At 45.7% G+C, this 17,970-nt stretch overlaps 1 protein-coding gene across 2 annotated transcripts in view; it reads left to right on the top strand.

The window, feature by feature from the left end:
* The window catches only part of GFRA1 (GDNF family receptor alpha 1), a 414,744-nt gene that overhangs the window by 107,245 nt on the left and 289,529 nt on the right, over positions 1-17,970 (top strand). The window contains exon 4 of one of the 2 annotated variants that reach the window (XM_086922901.1): positions 5,777-5,827. The exons of the other annotated variant lie outside the window; for it this stretch is intronic. Within the exon in view, the coding sequence (XP_086779027.1) occupies positions 5,777-5,827 (51 nt within the window). The remainder of the gene's footprint in view (positions 1-5,776; positions 5,828-17,970) is intronic. 2 annotated transcript variants of the gene reach the window in all.

The raw sequence follows: 17,970 nt of genomic DNA, 5'->3' as shown, positions 1-17,970 counted from the left end.
CATTCATTCATCCATTGCAAAGGGTCCATGGATGAATTCTTCAGTTTTCTTTGAAGCCCAACCACAGTATGGGAAAGATTTCTCTTGTCACCTTACAGACAGACTGCCACGACTGCAGGGACGTCTGGACCACTCCCTCCACCATATCTGGCTCTACGGAGCAGAAGCTTTAGAGCCTGCTTCAGGTTGATAACTTATTAATAGCTTGGTTCAGTACAGCCAAAACATGCATGCAGACGGTCTGTGAGGGGAAATCGCGAGGAACAGATGGAGTCGATTGTAGTTGTGGCTGTGACCAGTCCCTTCGCTTAGACGGACACACAAATTCCTTCACCACGCCCATCCATATATAGAAGACATAGCACATATCTTCCTAGATCAGACTTACTCAAGTTTAAATATAACTCAGACAAAATTAATTCAAAGGTAACAAAGTCAATCGCTTGTAACACTCGCATTCAAACAAAAAAAAAGCAGAACAGCAGACTAGCAAATTGTAAGTTTGATTGATGGCGCTCCCAGATCCACAGCAAAGGGTGCGTGCATAGATATTGACCTCTGATGCCGATGGTGATCGGTGTTGTATAATACATGTCAGCGCTAGTCCATATGTCCATGTGCAGTCACTGGTCCATTTTCTGCAGTGATTATTGATAATTGAATATTGAAGGATTTCTTCCATCTACTGTTTGTGTTATAAAATGGAATCTGTTTGTATGTACATGTTGTAAGACATGACACTGGGATACGTCAATAGTAGGCTTGACGTATTCGTGTATATTTTAACATAGGCATGCATAAGTGCATATGCTTACCCACCCTTTGCTCAGTGGGTGCATAAGTGCATAATGATAAATGAAGAGATGAGCACTGCATGGTGTTCCAAATTACAGAATGTTAGCTAGATAAATCTCTCTTACATAAGATAAGTTGATAGACAAGGACAACACATGCAGAAACAACACATCACTACACACACAAAAGTCAATACAGCAACAAATGATGGTTGTACAAAACCATGAGTGATCGCCCGTGGCTGTGATTAATTCAAGCATTTATTCCAACACTATGTTGCAGCAAGAGACACTAGACGTAGACGGGCAGAGAGCACATTTGCAACAGGAAATTACTATATAGAGAAAAAAAGCGAAAGAAACATAATCACGCACAGAAAAACACAACTCCCAACAGAAACAAAAAAAAGAGAGCAATACACCAATGCACACACTTGCACTCTACGCACGTACCACCAACACCCAGAAATCAAGAATCAGAACTACAAATGCAGAGCCCGATCTTTTATGAAGACCTGTGCAAGACGTAAAGACTCCTGTCCCATAAAAAACACCCATATGGTAGACAGTCGCAGGTGGTTCGACTCTCATGGCCCCCACTGGCCCCAACCAAATACTACATAGAGGTCTGCTGCTTCGTGGAAGGATCCCCAGATTGTCAATCCAAGGATGGGTCAGAACCTTTGGAAATACTGGTGCCAGGTTCAGCTTGCCCCTCACTTTGTGCCACCTTCTTTCTAGCACTGAAAATAACTCCAAACTTACACAGCACATTGTTTTTGAAGCTGTTACATTAAGAGAGCGCAGAGGTTTTATCATTCAATGTGGCTGGATTCACATGATTTGAAAAGTGTAACATGTTACCTTGGCCTGTGTGTCTGTATTTGTGCCATGCTTTGAAGCTCTCTCCTGAGACCATCATTCACACAATCTTGCCTTCCAGCTGGAACCTCAAGGTAGCTGCCTTCTGAGATGATGGAGAGGGCTAAGCATGGGTCTACTTGTGAAACTGGTGCTTACGTTTGCTTGCTTGTGAGTAATCCTGGTGCTTGTGAGTAGTAGGTGTGCCTACCAATGCCTCCTCAATTTAACCTGCTTATGCTGGAAGAAAGGACCTAAACATACTCACAATAGAATGTACTCAACTGCCATTACAATTGGCATCTCTTTGTAACAGGCAAGGTTCAAACTACAAAATGAAGAATGACGCGCAACAAACCGCTATTCTGAGAAGAATACCTTTGAAAAGACAGGGAAAACTTCCTTTGATCTCCTAGGCCTGTACTTTTCTAAGTTTGAATGAGAAACAAATGGTGTTTTGTGGTATTTAGATGCATGGACTCCGCGCCTCTCATGTAGGTCAACCACAAAACGCGCTGTAAGTGAGTTCAATGCGGGCTCCTGAATTGGAATATCATATGTTTAATAGCCGTGTAGGTTGTTTTAATTAAACAGCATTGCTGCAGCGCATTTCACTGCATGTTACTATTTATTTTGCTGCTGCCACAACCGTTTGTAATTAACCCAATGGCGTTTCCTGGCTGCCATGGGGGGAGAGAGAGTGGACGGGTTAATCTGTATGCACTGCGCGTGCTTCCTCAGGTGTTCTGCGCCTTCTGATGTTTTCTTTTGTAAAGTGCTTCGGTATATGGTTCTGGATGTAGATTAGACACGAAAATAACTCGCTGTGTACAACCACATATTTCAGTGTCTTGCTGCAACCCTCACTGCCTTGACCACGTTTCCTTCCGCCATGTTGTGAAGACAGTGCTTTTCAAAGCCGAGCCTCCTTCCTACAACAACCCCAGTCCCCGCCTCATGTCTGCGGGCCCTTCCCACCTCCCCCGCCGCCTCAGAGTCCCTCCTGTCCTAATTAAACCGATACACCCCTGCTCCTAACTGATTGATTTATGAATGTCCTCAATGTGAAGCTATTAGGTATTTCCCTGTTGTATAAGGCATTGAGTAATTACTGTGCAGTTCACCATCTTGGTGCAGCTGAAGGAACCTTCTCACTGAATCTAGACTATGAAAGAGTTCCCGATACACTGCTTACATCTGCAGGAAGGGTGGGCTTGATCTGGGGAGGGAAGGAGGGCGTGGGATCTAGAAATGTGAGGAGAGCGTTGGTATTACCAGCAAATTGCTGTAGTGGATATGTCCTGCGGTATCTACAGGGAGCACCGCATTGGTGCCTGATGTACAGTGCACACGCCATAGCCACCCATGGACACTGCAATAGTCGTGAAATCTTAAATTGTCTTCTGGATTGTTGCATAGACCAGTGGAGGACATTATCAGCTCTGACTCTATGGCCTGCAGGAAAATCTGCGATCTCAAATGTGTGTAAGCCTCAATGTACTTAAAAAGCCTTTTGTTTAATAATATATTGCAATTAACTCTTTCTTAGATATATATGTAAATTAAATTAATTTTTTCTACCTGATGGGACTCCTCCGCAAAAATAGATGGTGCTGCTTTTTTAAGATAGTCCCAATGCAGTTGAAAAACACTATTTTAGTAAGCTTTCATTGCTCTGGACAGGCCTTGTTAATTATTTTTGCTATCAAATCATCTGTTCTAGAAGGTTGTGATGTCATATCCAGGAATAGAGAGAACGTCGAGACTTTTGTTATGCAGAGGCTATACTCCTCAGAATATAGATGTGTAGCGCCCAGGCAGTGAAGCGAAGAACTACTGGATGTGCCAGGCCGGGGGTCATCCCTTGTTAGAAGAGAGTTGTGAATTGGAGCCCTCTGTACCCCAACCATATAACTAGGACATTAGCTCTGACTCTCGAACACACGCCTTTAAATGACTTACATTTTGCCCTTCCCCTTTCACATAGTTTTCTAATGCTCTATGACAAAGGTATGCATGACTAAACCTGGCTTGCCTCTACGATGCTGCGTGAACAACAAATGCATCTTATACATGCATTGCTTTACGATGCTTGCTTTTACCACACATTTTTGTGGTAAAGGCATGACTTGTAAAGAGAATTGTGTGGTGAATATCCCACCCCAGCCCCTCTGCCCTGAGCCCTAAAACCAACCGCCCTCCCCTCTGTGAGCCCTAAAAACAATCCTGAGCTTTAAAAACAACCCCAACCCCCCCCCCCGACCTAAAAACAACCCTGACCCCAAGCCCTAAAAACAACCCTGACCCCCTCCTGAGCCCTAAAAACAACCCAACTCCCTTGAGCCTTAAAAACCCCCCTGATCCCTAAAAACAACCTCAAGCCCAAATCCCGAGCTCTGAAAACAGCCCAAGCCCCCCTGAGCCCTAAAAACTATCTCCAACCTTAAAAATGATCCCAGCCCCCAAAAACTCGACCCCAGCCCCACTTACCAGTCCACATCCCCGAGCTGACTGTTCCGATCCTTCCTCTTCCTGTGCCTGCCCATCCGCGCATCTAGACCGCGCACTGCCCTAACCAAGCATAGGCGTGGGTAATGCATATGCATGGCTAAGGCAAGGTTGGTTCCGCCTGCGTGTTGCAAAGGCCATTTCCCCATCACAGAATGCTAGCAAAAACCAAGCATAAGTAACCCTGTTCTCCTCCGACCCTCACGTCTTTATGAACCTGTGTAGTTTTTCATGCACAAGCTATTTCACAGCTCAATGTTCTATGCTCCTTCTCTTCTTTGCTCCCCTCGGTTTGCTGCTGTTAAAGCCCTTCCAATCCACTATCTTCAATCACTGATTATTGCCATACTAAACACCTGTGTTACTGCAAACCTGGAATGCAAGCTATTCTGAATAGACACTATTTGCATCCTTGGCGTTCTGCGCCATTCAATAACTGCACTCAATTTTCATAAAGACTTTACTGCGGAGAAGTGCTCCACTGTGCGGGAATAACAAGGAGCGGGTGCCACAGCGCTCACTTGGGATCACCACCAAAATATTATTGCGTAGTACGGTGTACATACTGGATGCATTTTCACCCAACATTCATAAATGAGAACCCCTTTCAGAGGTTCCTTGTAAGTCAATATACATTCATCCGGCACACGTAGGCACTTGTATGTAAGAGTTATATAGCATCTATGAATCAGAACGTAATTCAGAAACTTGAGATAAGGAGCCCTGATGAAGTCGTGATTGCCAGAAAACACGCGCTGGCTACGGCTACTGTGAAGGCTAATGTGAAGAGACATTGTATTTACAATAAACTAGTTATTGACACCAAGACTGAAGAAACCACTACTGAAGATGAAATTATTGCTCTATAACTGCGATCTATGTTTCCGGCCACAGTGTTGTGCATGCTCGGCGTGGAAATCTTCCTTGCTTCTTTCAATTTAAAATGTACAGTAAATTGATGTGCAATGAAATCTGGAAATTTGCATTCAAGTGCACACAAAGTTACGAGCCTGAGTAGCAAATCAAGCACACCATTTTCTGTCTTAAAATGCAGAGCTAGCCCTCGCCCACAATCCTACCCAACTGGGTAAGGGGTTTTCCACCTTTCTCTTTCTTCGCCAGCTGTTGACCTGTCACTTTCCACCTTTCCTCTATAGTTTTTCGGCTGCGTTGATCGCACATCAACTTAACTGTCTCTTCTTCCAGTTCTCTTTTTTTTCCCTAAAAAGGTTTTTCTTTTCTGAGGCTCATTCAAGACCATCATTGCCTCTCTTTTTCATATGGTCACTTTCTTCCTCTGTCTTATGGAGCCATGGCCAGGAGATGACACCTTCAGTGTACCCGGGACAGGGTCATTGACAACAGTCTTAACTTATAAATAAAACCCACTGACTTCGCAACAGCCATCAGATAAGTATTTCTAAATGTGGTGTGATTTTTAAAATGTAGTAATTGTATCAAAAATTTCATATTTTACGTAAACCTTGGTAATTTTGCATATATTTAATTTATTTAATGAATTGTCTTGAATGTGAAGATTTTCATAGTATTGTTTGTTGATATGTTAGTTAATATGTTATATTAAATTTGTTTACTAATCTTTTATTTTGCAGATACACCAAGGACAAGAAAAACGATCCGATCTAGTGATGATCAAAGACCGGGTGAGACACATTACTGGAAATTGGGATGATGTGATACATATATGCGTTATACATCTAAGGTGAAATTGTGATGGACTGAAATAAACTACACAAAAACTAATATAACATTATGAACTGTAACTTAAAAAAAATCTACAAAACATGCCATAAAATGACATAACCAGTAAGTAATCTAAGGCACTGATGTAACATATCAGACTGCCTAATCAACAAACACAAATATAAACATTTTAGTGGTGTGGTTCATATTTCTGCACCTGACCCCGTCCTCTACATGCCGGGCTCACTCACCTACAGATCACATCTATTCTCCTGGTAAATAATGGAGCTTAGTGGAGAGGGGCTGAGGACTGCTGTGCCGCTAGGTAGCAGAGACATGCCGAGGTACCTACCGCTATCACATGACACTGGTCCTCCAATCACTGTAGCTCAGACCACACCCACTGCAGATGACAGCGGCACGTGTGCATTGCATGGAGTTCAGTGACGAGGTTAATGGCCGCTCTGCTTCTCATAAGTGTAGTTGCCATAATTATGCCTCCCTCACTCCACTATGGGTTGCATAACCTCTGCCAATTTACTGTTCACCACACTCCCAACTGGCGCATGACACCTGCCCTCCTGGTACCAAGTAGTGAGAAGCCTGAAACAACAAGGTGTTTCTTCTTGGTGCTACTAAGCTGACTTTTGACCAACTGAGAGCGACACAGGACCCCTGTGGGGATGGGTGGTAGGAACGGAGCTCTGGGTCACAATTGCTCACCTGCCAGCAGACCCCAGTTGCGGTAGAAGCTTGACAATTGGTGTTAAAGCCTAAACATACTCCGCTGCTGGCCAGGAGGGTGGGAATCATGGCCACCATCATCACATGGAATTCCACCTTAACCCCAGTAAAGCTATTGCCCATTGTACCCAAACCAGTAACATATTCACTCCTGGCAAATCCGCGTGGCTCGGCAGAAGGCTGTGGTCAAAAAGCCAAGAACACGAATGCGGCTGGCCTTGAATGCTCCCTCTTCCAGCCTGGGGTGCTTCGTTCTTATCAACGCTTCTCTGATGAGCCTGACACCCAAGCTGATCTGATGGTCCTGCTAAAAGTTAGACGCGCTCTGGGGGAAAAGATTAGTGGGCACTATGTCAATGTGATGTGTTTTACATTGACTAATAGATTTTGATTTTTGATTTTCTGAGAAAGAAGTCAGTCTTTTATTACATGGTTTTTACTTTTCACATTCTTTAGTAGTTCTATGCCTTGTTATGTTCGTAGATTGTTTTTGTTGCTTTACTCATCTTGTATTTGTTGCAACTTATCATGGTGCCTGTTTAATGGGGGATATATGTTACTGTACAATAAAAAGTGATGATGCAAGCCTGAGGGTCTGCCTCTGCTATGTGCCCATGATTTTCTGCTTCTGCGTCGCCAGCAACAGTATTTGACCATTATGAAGGAGTTCGGTGTGTATCATCTTTCTTCTACCTTCTTTGTGAAGAGGCGGCTGCTCCCCTACCTAGATCGTTCCTTCTCTTGTTTTGGAGGAGGAATGGCTGGCGCCTGATTCCTTTCTGCTGTCTTCTTTGGAGGAGATTTATGGACGCTAATCTGTACCTACTGTCTTCTTTGCTGCTGTCTTATTGTTCGGAGGTGTGATGGCTGTTATATAGCTTTGATGGCCAGGTTTCGCTTCCCATCTTCCTTAGGGGACAATGGCTGCTCTCACTGTATCCCTTCAAGGGAGGGCACAGTGCATTCATGGTCCTTGGAGGAGGAGGTCACTGCTGAACATGTAGATCTGCCATTATTGGATGCCTAGATACAACTGCTCCTCGGTTACATTGTAAGCAGGTGAAGTTCTTGCAGGCATTTGAGAAACGCATTAAACAACATGAAGATATCTAATCCTAATGATTTGAACTATTGCACAATGATGTAAATATTGATCGGAAATCTTTGAGTTTTACCTTTTGCCTTATAATAGACGTTTTATTACTAATTTTAACGTATTTTACAAAACAAAACAAAGCATTTTTTTATATAATGGATGTGTTTTATCTTCTAAATTGTTATGGTTTTAATTAACTGAACAATAAAGTTTAAATCAATGTCACTGCTGCTATCTTGTTGTGTAGGCTGTGGGATGCTTTGTTGCTATACCTTTTCGAACCCTATACACTATTGATGCAGATTGTACCTGCCTTGCGAGTAGTGATCATTGCACGCAGAGGGTTTAAAGGTATATTAACACATTTTGGAACTAAGCCTGGGGTATCAGTGCCCTCAGGCAGTAGCTTTTTCTCAGAAGAGATAGTGTCCTCTTGGTGAATTACGTTGACTGCACAGGCGTTCTCGCCATCCCTACCGAGCAGGAGCTGGCGGCCATGACAGGACTCTGTATCTGGAGCGAGCAGCACATCTATGGGTGTTGGAATTGCTGGTATACTCAGAGTTTTCTGAGAGACCCGAGCAAAGACCTAGCTAGGACTGGGCTCTTCTGCCTGGGTCTGGGGCCAGCTTCCATTGCACAAGCCACTCTATCACCAGTGTGTACGGGGGCCAATGAAAGCTTGAGGCGTGAATGTGAATACGGCCCTGTTTGAACATAACGCAACTTGTCAGTGTAAACTGGCAGAGCATTGCTTGGTAATGAAAGCAGGTTGTTACTACTGCAGTGCCAAGGCTGTTCTGAGGGTACAAAACAGTACCCAGCTGGCACTCTTTGTGTTCTGTGCTTCTGTTTGAAGTTAAATGTAATAATTTAATGAGTCCACTTCAAGCGGTCTGAATATGCATCGCCAACATAATTATTCACGCGGCTTTGGCAGCCATTATACCAATAGTCATTTCAATAAACATCTTTTAGGAAAGGAAATGGCTCCATATCAACAATCATTGTGATATACTTCCATATGCTTGAGGCAGAACCACCAGGACTCACACCCGGGGGCGAGGAGGGGGGGGGGGGGCAGCATCACACATAGGAACAGGACCTTCTTGCTCATAATTGAAACACACACACACAGGGTTTGTGGGAAGGTTGAACAGCCTAACGCTCTCTAGAATTGCTCCATTTGGAAAACAAGTGCTTAATTTCTGCCCGTGCCCAACACCAGAAGTTATTTTTAAACACTGCACATGGTGGTGCTACTAGCCTATTTTTATTAGTACAGGACGAAAGATTAACAATAGTGTATTAAAAAATATCAAAAATTCCACTTTTGCATCATCCCACAGCTAGGGGTGACGTGCAATAATACAGATGATCACACTTGTTTAAGTGTGGTGGTTAGTAGGTAATGCTGGCACTGCCATTCGGCTAGCAGTGGCAGGAGCTGTGGATTGTGCTGGCTGCAGTGGAATACCCTGGGCCCTGGCAATTATATTTTAACAAATTAAGCTCTGCTGAAAACCTACCATCCTAGGACAGCAATCGTCAAAAGAAGGACAGCGAGACACTGATGGGCACACAAATAAGACATTGATTGCAATCCAATTAATTTGTTAAAAGGCCACAAGATATGATGCTCCTAGAGACACCACCTGACAATTGAGAAACAACAACCATCAGACAACAGTCTGCCCAACAAGCACCCGGAGACACTGACAACCACACCGTAACTGAAACACAAGTCTCTCTGATGAGGGTTGGTGGAACATCTAGACCAGCTCCTCCACCAAAGATTCACTGACATTTTGAGGCCCAAATCCACCAGACAACAGTAGGCACTCAAGACCCCAAGAAGAACCCTGCTATTGAAGAATGTTGTGTTCTACGGAATTGTGGACCATAGCATGCCTGACACGGGCTGCAGAAGCCATGCACGGGCCTGCCCTCATTTCTTCCCTGGCACCTAACACACTGTGCATACTTTCCAGAAAAAGGCATAGCCATGCATCATTAATAAACATTTATGCTCCTCACTGGACATTGGCTCCGAATCTACTCTTTGTACATTTTACAATTCAAATAATGCCAGGAAGACAAAGCCTTCCATAGAGTGTAATTATTTGGCATGGACCCCTCTTCTGTAATGGTTACTCATCCCTACTGTATATGATTCTAGGTATGAAAAGCTCAAGTTTGAAGCTGACATAGGCACGTGGTATCCAGAGCCTCCTCCAGCCTGACACTGTTTCTTGGTGATACTCTGGCGCAACCAACATTTAGGATGCGTTACACACACACATATAGGGAAAGATGCTAGCCTGGGCATACAGGGGTGTCCACTCCATCAGATATCCCACCGTGCACATACAAGGGTCCAACTCTTGGTCAATAAAAGAATTCCAGTAAGAAAAAACTCTGTAGGAAAGTAGGATCTGCTTCTTATGGTTATCCCCAATTTTTTGCTTGATGTCTCACTGTTTTTTGACTAGTCTAGCTGGCATCCTGCTAATCAGGACCCCAGCCTATCTGCTTTCTCCCTTACATTTACATACATGTACTTTGGTACACTCCAGAGTGGATACTGGTGTGCCCTTATAAGCCCCTGGTATATGGTACACCATGTACCCAGGGCATATGTAACCCAGAGGCCTCCCATGGGCTGAATCATGTATTATGCCATCCATGAGAGGCCATGCAATATGGAACTTTAGGTCTGCTACTGCAGCCTGTGTGAGATGGTGCTTGGACCACTTACTTTAGATACGTTCACTATATCTAATGGTCACTACACTTAAAACGTATAAGTCACCCCTATAGCAAGCCTTATCCATCCTGAAGGCAGGGTGCTGGGTTTTATGTGAGAGGGTGCCCCTGCATGAGCAGAGCCCCTCTGCAGCCTTCAGAGACCATTCTCCTGGGTTGTCTGTGAAATATAGATCGAGGTGTATTATAACCTCGTGGTCAATGCTATCCCGAAAACAGCTGCATAGAAACATATTGTGTTTGGTATCAAACACCTTGGAATCATACCTCCACATCAGTAACTGGTGTTGGAGGTATGATTCCACCCTTCTGAAGCGAGCTTCGTGGGGTCACCAGTCTACCCGGTGCCAGCCGTCTCGACCAGGACAGCACAAAATGGATGCTGCCAGCCAAAGACACATTTCTTCCCTCCTTCTGCTGAGCCAAGCGGATGGATGGAAAGAGAAACCCAATGCAAGGAGGCTGAGGGAGTGGGGCTGGTTTGAGCATGTTTGACTGGGCTGCTTTTAAATCCCTCGTTCCGCCCCGGTGATACCCATTCAGTGTAACCCCCCCCCACCCCACACGGTGCTGTGGTGATACCAGTTTGTTTTTCACACCTGAGTGCTGTCATGGGAAAAGCCATGTGATCACACTGTATACAGAATATCTCATGGTACCTTTTTGAAAGCACAAGCATTTACAAATGCATCATAACAATCACACTTGCCACGTGAGCGTTCTGTAGTAGTCTTCGGAAATGCTTTTAACTTGTCCAAATGTGATTATGAAATGCGCGGCGTGGGTCACTACACACAAGTGACACAACACCACCTATGCCCTTGTTTGATGTGAGGCTCTGCGAAGCTATACCTCTGCATAAAAGGGTTGTCGTATCTTGATGTGATTGCACCTGTCTGGTCCATGCACAATTACCAGGCAGTAAATATCAATGCTACCCTGTGTAGTATTCACCACATCCGCAAATTACACATCATTATGAGTTTTGGAATTTAATTTAATTTAATTTAATTTTAGAGTTTTCTATAGCGCGAACTTGAACCGATAAGGTTATCAGAGCGCTTTACATAGCACCAGTTCCGTTACATGTTGTCACAGCAGTTTACATAGAATCAGTTACGTTGCACATTTCAGGATCTTGAACCGATTAGGTTATCAGAGCGCTTTACATAAGACAGCATTCGATGTCCAGTGCCCTCCTCCGCCGTGTAGCGGGGGACCTCATCCAGCCCTCCGAAAGTCGTCGAGCTGTCGGGACTAGGCTCCTGGAATTTCAGCTGACTTAGGATTACAAGCGTTACAAAAAGGTGCAAATAGAAAAGAAAAAAATTGCAAATGTACAAGAGATAGAATCACACGAGGAGGAGATACAAATGGATATACTCTAGGCCTATACTGGTCAGAGGCAATAAGAGAGACAGTAGGAAAGTCAAAAGGACAGTGAGAGATCACTAAAATTGCGGAAGAAAAAGTTAGTAGAAGAGGCACGTCATATAGAGATAATGGCGGGGAGGGCGAAGGTCCGAGTCCGAAGGTTAAGAAAGAGGGCTGGCATAGCCAGCAGGTCCAGGGGGGGACAGGCAGTCCGCAGCAAAGTCGCAGCCTCATCGTTCAAGAGGAGCTGGGCAGGGGAGTTCAATCCGGAGACCAGAGGAGGGTCAGGAGAGAAAGACCCCCGGCGCCCAGGCAGAGATGGAAGGCAGCAAAGTTTGAAGCAAAGGTTTCCCCTGGCATGCGTTCGTGTCCCTGGAGCCTGTGTCCGCCGGTCATCGGAAGCGTGTCCCCAAGGGCGCCATCTTGGAGTCAGGCACCGTTTGCGCGAAGCAGCGTGGTCAGTGAGGGGGGGTGGGGGGGGGGTCACATTTCTGACCTCGGGCCCAGGCCCGTCTGTTGCGAAGAATGGATGCATGGCCCCCCGGAGCAGGTAGGTGAGGATAGTCTCGAGGCAGCGCCGTCGTTAGCAGAGGGCGCCGCCGTCAATCACCGACCCCTTTCGGGTGTAACCGCAGAGTCTCGGCGGGTGGCGGGGGGGGATACGGGGGGGGGGTTGGCGCGGTAGGAGCCCTACATACCGCTCGGGTGACCAGCTCCCGTCAGACTCTCCCCCGGCAGGACGCAACAGGCTCCGCTCCTCGTCGTTGTTGTTAAGCCCGGGCTGGTAACGGGCGGCCGCCATGTTGGGTCTAGGCAGGGATCGGGAGCAATCCACCAACGCCGCTCCACGGGCACCAGCAGCGATCGGGACAGCCCTGCAGGTGCCCCACACCTCCCGCTTCAGTCAGGAAGCGTGCGCGTCGCGGATGGCTGCCTAAGGCCGCTTGGTTCCAGGCCGGAGCAGCGCGCGGGCCGGGAGCCGAGACGGTCCACGTCCCTCCGCCTCGGCTCCTCCCACAGTATAGGAATAGGAATAGGGAATAATGTGCTAAAGACACATTTTCCACCACGGTTTCAAGTTTAAAAACATACCGGTAGCCCACGTGCTTTGAGCCATGTTTTAGTCAGTGATTGATGTGCAATCTTAACCCTCAAATTGCACTATTAGTGCCAGAGTTATATTCCTGATTCCAAATGTGGCCCTAAGGTTGCGATTGTAGCACCTGCAGCTCTATGAAATGGCAGAATCAAGCACTGTAATAAAAACTTTTATTACAAATAAAAAAACATCAGATTAGTGTGTGTGTGTGTATGTGTTTTTTTTTACCAAGAAACTGTTCTTTCAAGAATGGCTATGTCTGCATTGCGCGTACACACCTCTGTCCTTTGGATCTGCAGGGCATATTTACAAACCCCTATCGTCACAGGAACGTCTGAGGCGATATGGGCTTTGCCCTATTTACAAGAGTTAGGCCACTTAAGGTGGCTTAATGCCGCCTTGTAAATAAGGCCCCTTTCCACGCTATACTAAGCGCGGAAGGGGCGGGCAATGGGTGTTGCGGTGGGGGTTCAATTTTGATGCTGCCCTATATTTACAAGTGAAGTGTAAATATGGGGCAGTACCAAAATTAAGACCATGGAAAACCTGATCTTAAACAGGTGCAACGAGGAGAAATGTTTCATTTCTCCTTGTTTTTGCTGTTTCCATGTGTTCTGCGTCAGCACACATAGAAGTTTCAAAATGCCATTTCATTTTGTTTATATGCAGGAAGGGACACATTCCTGCACATAAGCAATCTTCCCCTACAACGCATGCACCCTTGCACCAGTGTCTGCTTTGGCGCTAGGCAGCTAAAATTTGCGCCACTGGAGGAAATGCAGGACTACACCATATGCTTGTAAATATGGTGCAGTCCTGTGTTTTGGAAGTGACGGAGCGCAGCTTTAAGCCAAGGTGGCTAACGCCGCGCTCCGCTACTTCCTAGTAAATATGCCGCAATATATCACTGGGAGGTGAGAGAAGGCAATTCTCAACTCTGAAACTTTCAGAGGGGGCATTGTAAGCTTCAATACATTGCTGCACGGAAACATGGGAGTCGGAGAGAGCTACCAGCAGGGATCGTGACCAATTCCAACACAAAGGGGAGAATAGCTCCGCAATATTTCTTTAAAGTGGAATTATAAATAGAACGCTCTCCAATTCTTAATAATGCATGTGCACCCAGGCGACATATTGTGTGAAATGTAACACTCCGAGAGGAACATGAGAAAATATGTGCTTTTATGGTGATTGCGCGGGTAGGAGGCCTTTTTGAGATCTGACACTGTGAATCTATTATAGATTCTGATAATGGACTTGAAGTATAAGCGGTGTGCCACATTTGTTGCTGACTAAATGATAGGCAGAGCAGTTTTGAACAAACACCTCTCAGTAGGCTGTCACCAGAGAAGGCTCACAGTCAGTGTTGCAATTTCCCCAGAAATTAATATTACTCTGATACTTAAAGGACGTGCAAAAAAAATCATCGCCTTTCAGCGGTAAGGAACACTATGCACTTTCAGGCGAGGTCCTTACTTTTTTATGGCAAAATGGTTCTCCTGTGCTTTGGGTTTGCTAATAAACCTTCATCCAGAAAAGCACAGGTTTCTAAGCACTGTCTGCATATGTGTAGACTGGGAGGCTCATCCAGTGGAGCAAGAATCTGAGTATTATCTTCGGCTATCTCAGATGGTTAATGTAGCTGCTGCTGAAATTGACCAGGTGTGGACCGTACGTTGGTTGTACGTGTAGAAAATGGAATACCACGTTTGGTTATGGCACCCCTCGCAGTTTAGTCATTTGGACTGTACGAATAGTTAGTTTAATAGTCAGGCCTAGCCACTGGGGCAGTTTGGTGACTACTGAACCCTATGAAGGTGAAGCCCTTGGGAAGACCCAGCTGTTGATATGGTATTAAAGAGCTTAGGGCCAGATGTAGGTAAATGGCATTTACCAATTCGTAAATACCGAATTTTACCGATTCAGTATTTACAAATCGGTAAATGCCATGTAGGTAAATATTCGGTAACAATTACCGAATCGTTAAGATTCGGTAATTACCGAATCGGTATAAATACCGACGAATAGTCAAGGGTGGCAGGGTGTCATTTTGACACCATGTTGCACCCCTGATTCAGGCTTGTGTGCCATGTGGCACACATACATGCCCTAAGGGCATGAATGTGTGCCACATGGCACAGGTGTACATGCACAGATTTGCATATGCACAGGTATTCGTTATTTACCACCAACTAGTAGTTGGTGGTAAATAACGAATCCTTAAGGCCCTGTGGCACAGTTTTCAGTGCCACCTACATCTCAAATTACCAATTTGGTAAATTTACTGAATCGGTAATTTACAGAATCTGTAAATTTACTGATTCGGTAAATTTACCGAATCAGTAATTTTAAAGGCCCCTACATTTGAAACTCCAAATACCAGTCAGTAACGGCCGAAATCGGCTGTTACCAACCGGTATTTGGCCACCTACATCTGGCCCCTAGTTGGTTAGCTGATTGGCTGGCATCTCTAATAAGTCTCTTGCTCATTATTGAACTGTAATCACCATAGATTGGATAGTTCAGTTGGTTAATGAACCAGTTACAAGTATCTATACTCCAGTTCGCTCCAACAAGAGATTCACCTTGCTAATGCATGCGATGCAATTACATATTTTAGTGAGCAACAGTTACTTATTGAGCCATCTTTAAATTTACGCCGTGGCACACAACTCAATGTGTTAGTTCATGGACTTTACATATCAACTTGTAGATAGCTCAGAGCCTTAAAGCATCATGTATAGGGCTGAAAAGTGGCACACCGTAGTTGTTCATGAGTCAGAAGTGGGTATCTTTGGTGCGTTTCTTTACTTGGTGAACATAGCAGCTGCTAATCTGTCTGTTTGGCGAAAGGTGCAGCTGATGGGAAATTGTGGTTGGTAAATTTCCCACCTGTAAGTAAGTCTTGTCGTTGTGGTAGCTCAGTTGATCAATGCAGATAGCCCCACCACCTTGCTTCGTATTTTCCTGTACAGCAGCTGCTCACTGCAGGGTTTAGCCAAAAAGGCTATACAAAGTCAGATGATTTCTCTACACTGGCGACACTTGAAGCCACAAAGCATTGTGAAAATGCTCACTGACAAGATCCTTCTCTTGGGTGAATCCTCTGTGCTTGTGTGGCACTGCATGGGGGAGGCCAGCATACCTATAGCCTCATCAAGCAGACACCCATCCTAGAGCGCCTTTTGCAACAGAGCATTTCTCCCATAGCATGGCTTGGACAATAATTTGTTTTTCTTCCGCAGTATAACACCTACGCTAGATAACGCTGTTCAGAACTACCTTTTGAATGCCTGTCTCTGTATACAGACCTCACGCTAACTGCCACTGGGTTTTTGATTATGACCAAGAGAGGCCTGCAATGGTTATGAGGCTCAGCATAGATTCCCCAAAAATTGGATTGGAAATCATCCAAACATGTCCCACCTATACCCACACCCCCTTGAGCCCTAGAAAGTACCCCAACACCCAGAAGTCCTACAAACTACACCTTCCCCCTTAGCCCTAAAAACTACCTAGCCCCCCAAACCCAAACAACTTCCCTTGCCCCCTCCCCCGAGCCCAAAAGGTTTCCTGTGCCCCCAAGCTCTAAAAACGTCTCCAATCCCCCTAAACCTTAAAAACGACCCTGACTCCCCCTTAGCCTTAAAAACGACCCGACATCCCCTAAGCCCTAAAAACATCCTTGGTCCCTCTCCCCCACCGAGCCCTAAAAACTACCCCTAACCCCTGAAGCTTAAAAAGTTCCCTGACCCACTCAACCCCTAAAAAGTTCCCATACTCCCCCTTATCCTTAAAAACGACACCCTAAGCCCTAAAAACTACTCCAACCCCCCAGGCCCAAAAAACTGCTCCGACCCCCTTGTACCCTTAAAATTACCCCAAACCCTGAAAAAGTACCTTGCTCCTGAGCCCTATAAACTACCCCAACCCCCCTGAGTCTTAAAAACTCCTCTGACCCTTCTGAATCCCGAAAACTACCCGACCCTCCTGAGACTTAAAAACGACCCCACCCCCATTGAGACCTAAATACTTCCCCGACCCCCTGAGCGCTAAAAAACTGCCCCACCCACCCCTTGAGCACAAGAAAGTACTCTAACCTCCCTAAAAAGTACCCCAACCACCCTTAGCTCTAGAAAACTACCCCCCCCCCACCCCGCAAGGCCCTAAAAACATCCCTGGTGCCCTGAGCCCTAAAAAGTACCTCGACCCCCCCCCCCCCCCCCCCCTATTAGCCCTATTAACTAGCCCCACCCCCCAGGCCTAAAAGTACCCCAACCCTTAAAAACTACTGCCCCCCCCCCAACCCAGCTCCAACCCCACTTAAAACATGGAGGCTGGTAACCAGAAGGGGCACTAGAGTGAAGGGAAAAGAGGAGTTTCGATGGCCTTACGGAAGGCCAGATAGTTGTTCATGGCACGAATGGAAAATGGCAGAGCGTTCCAGAGCTTGTTAGCCAGTAAATGGACGGAGCGCCCGCTCAATCGTGCCTTCCTCATTCGAGGCACAGTCGCCAAATGTTGTCCCATCTAGCGAAGTTGGCGCGACGGGGAATAGAATGATAACAAGTTTGACAAAATTCCAGGAGAAGAGGATTTCAGAATTTTGAACGCATTACAGAGGACCTTAAATTCCACTCGTCTAGCAACAGGCAGCCAATGGAGCCGGCGAATTGCCATGGAGGTGAGGCAGTACTCTCCTGATCCTTCATGTTCCTGGGCCTGCCTATTCCAGCATCTAGATCGCGCATATGCCTTTACCATGCAGGTGTGTGGTTAAGGCATCTGAGTGGTCAAGGCAAGCGTGGTTGCGTTTGTGAGGCTACGGCACGCTTGGCTTAGCCCGCGTTGTAAACGCCGTTTCCTGCAGAAACGCGGTTTCTTTCAGAAAGATGTGGTCTGGTACCTACGGTGCAGGTTGTTTCCAGAACTAGTTTCTAATAATAGCTTCTCATTTGATCACATTGCGTGATTGTAGGAAAGCCATTGAAGGGCACTGCTCCAAGGGTCAGAAATGACATACC

The sequence above is a fragment of the Lissotriton vulgaris genome, chromosome 5 (assembly GCF_964263255.1).
Source record: "Lissotriton vulgaris chromosome 5, aLisVul1.2, whole genome shotgun sequence".
Lineage (NCBI taxonomy): Eukaryota > Metazoa > Chordata > Amphibia > Caudata > Salamandridae > Lissotriton > Lissotriton vulgaris.
The sequence above is the reverse complement of the archived record's forward strand: the minus strand, read 5'-3'. Positions and strand labels throughout refer to the sequence as shown.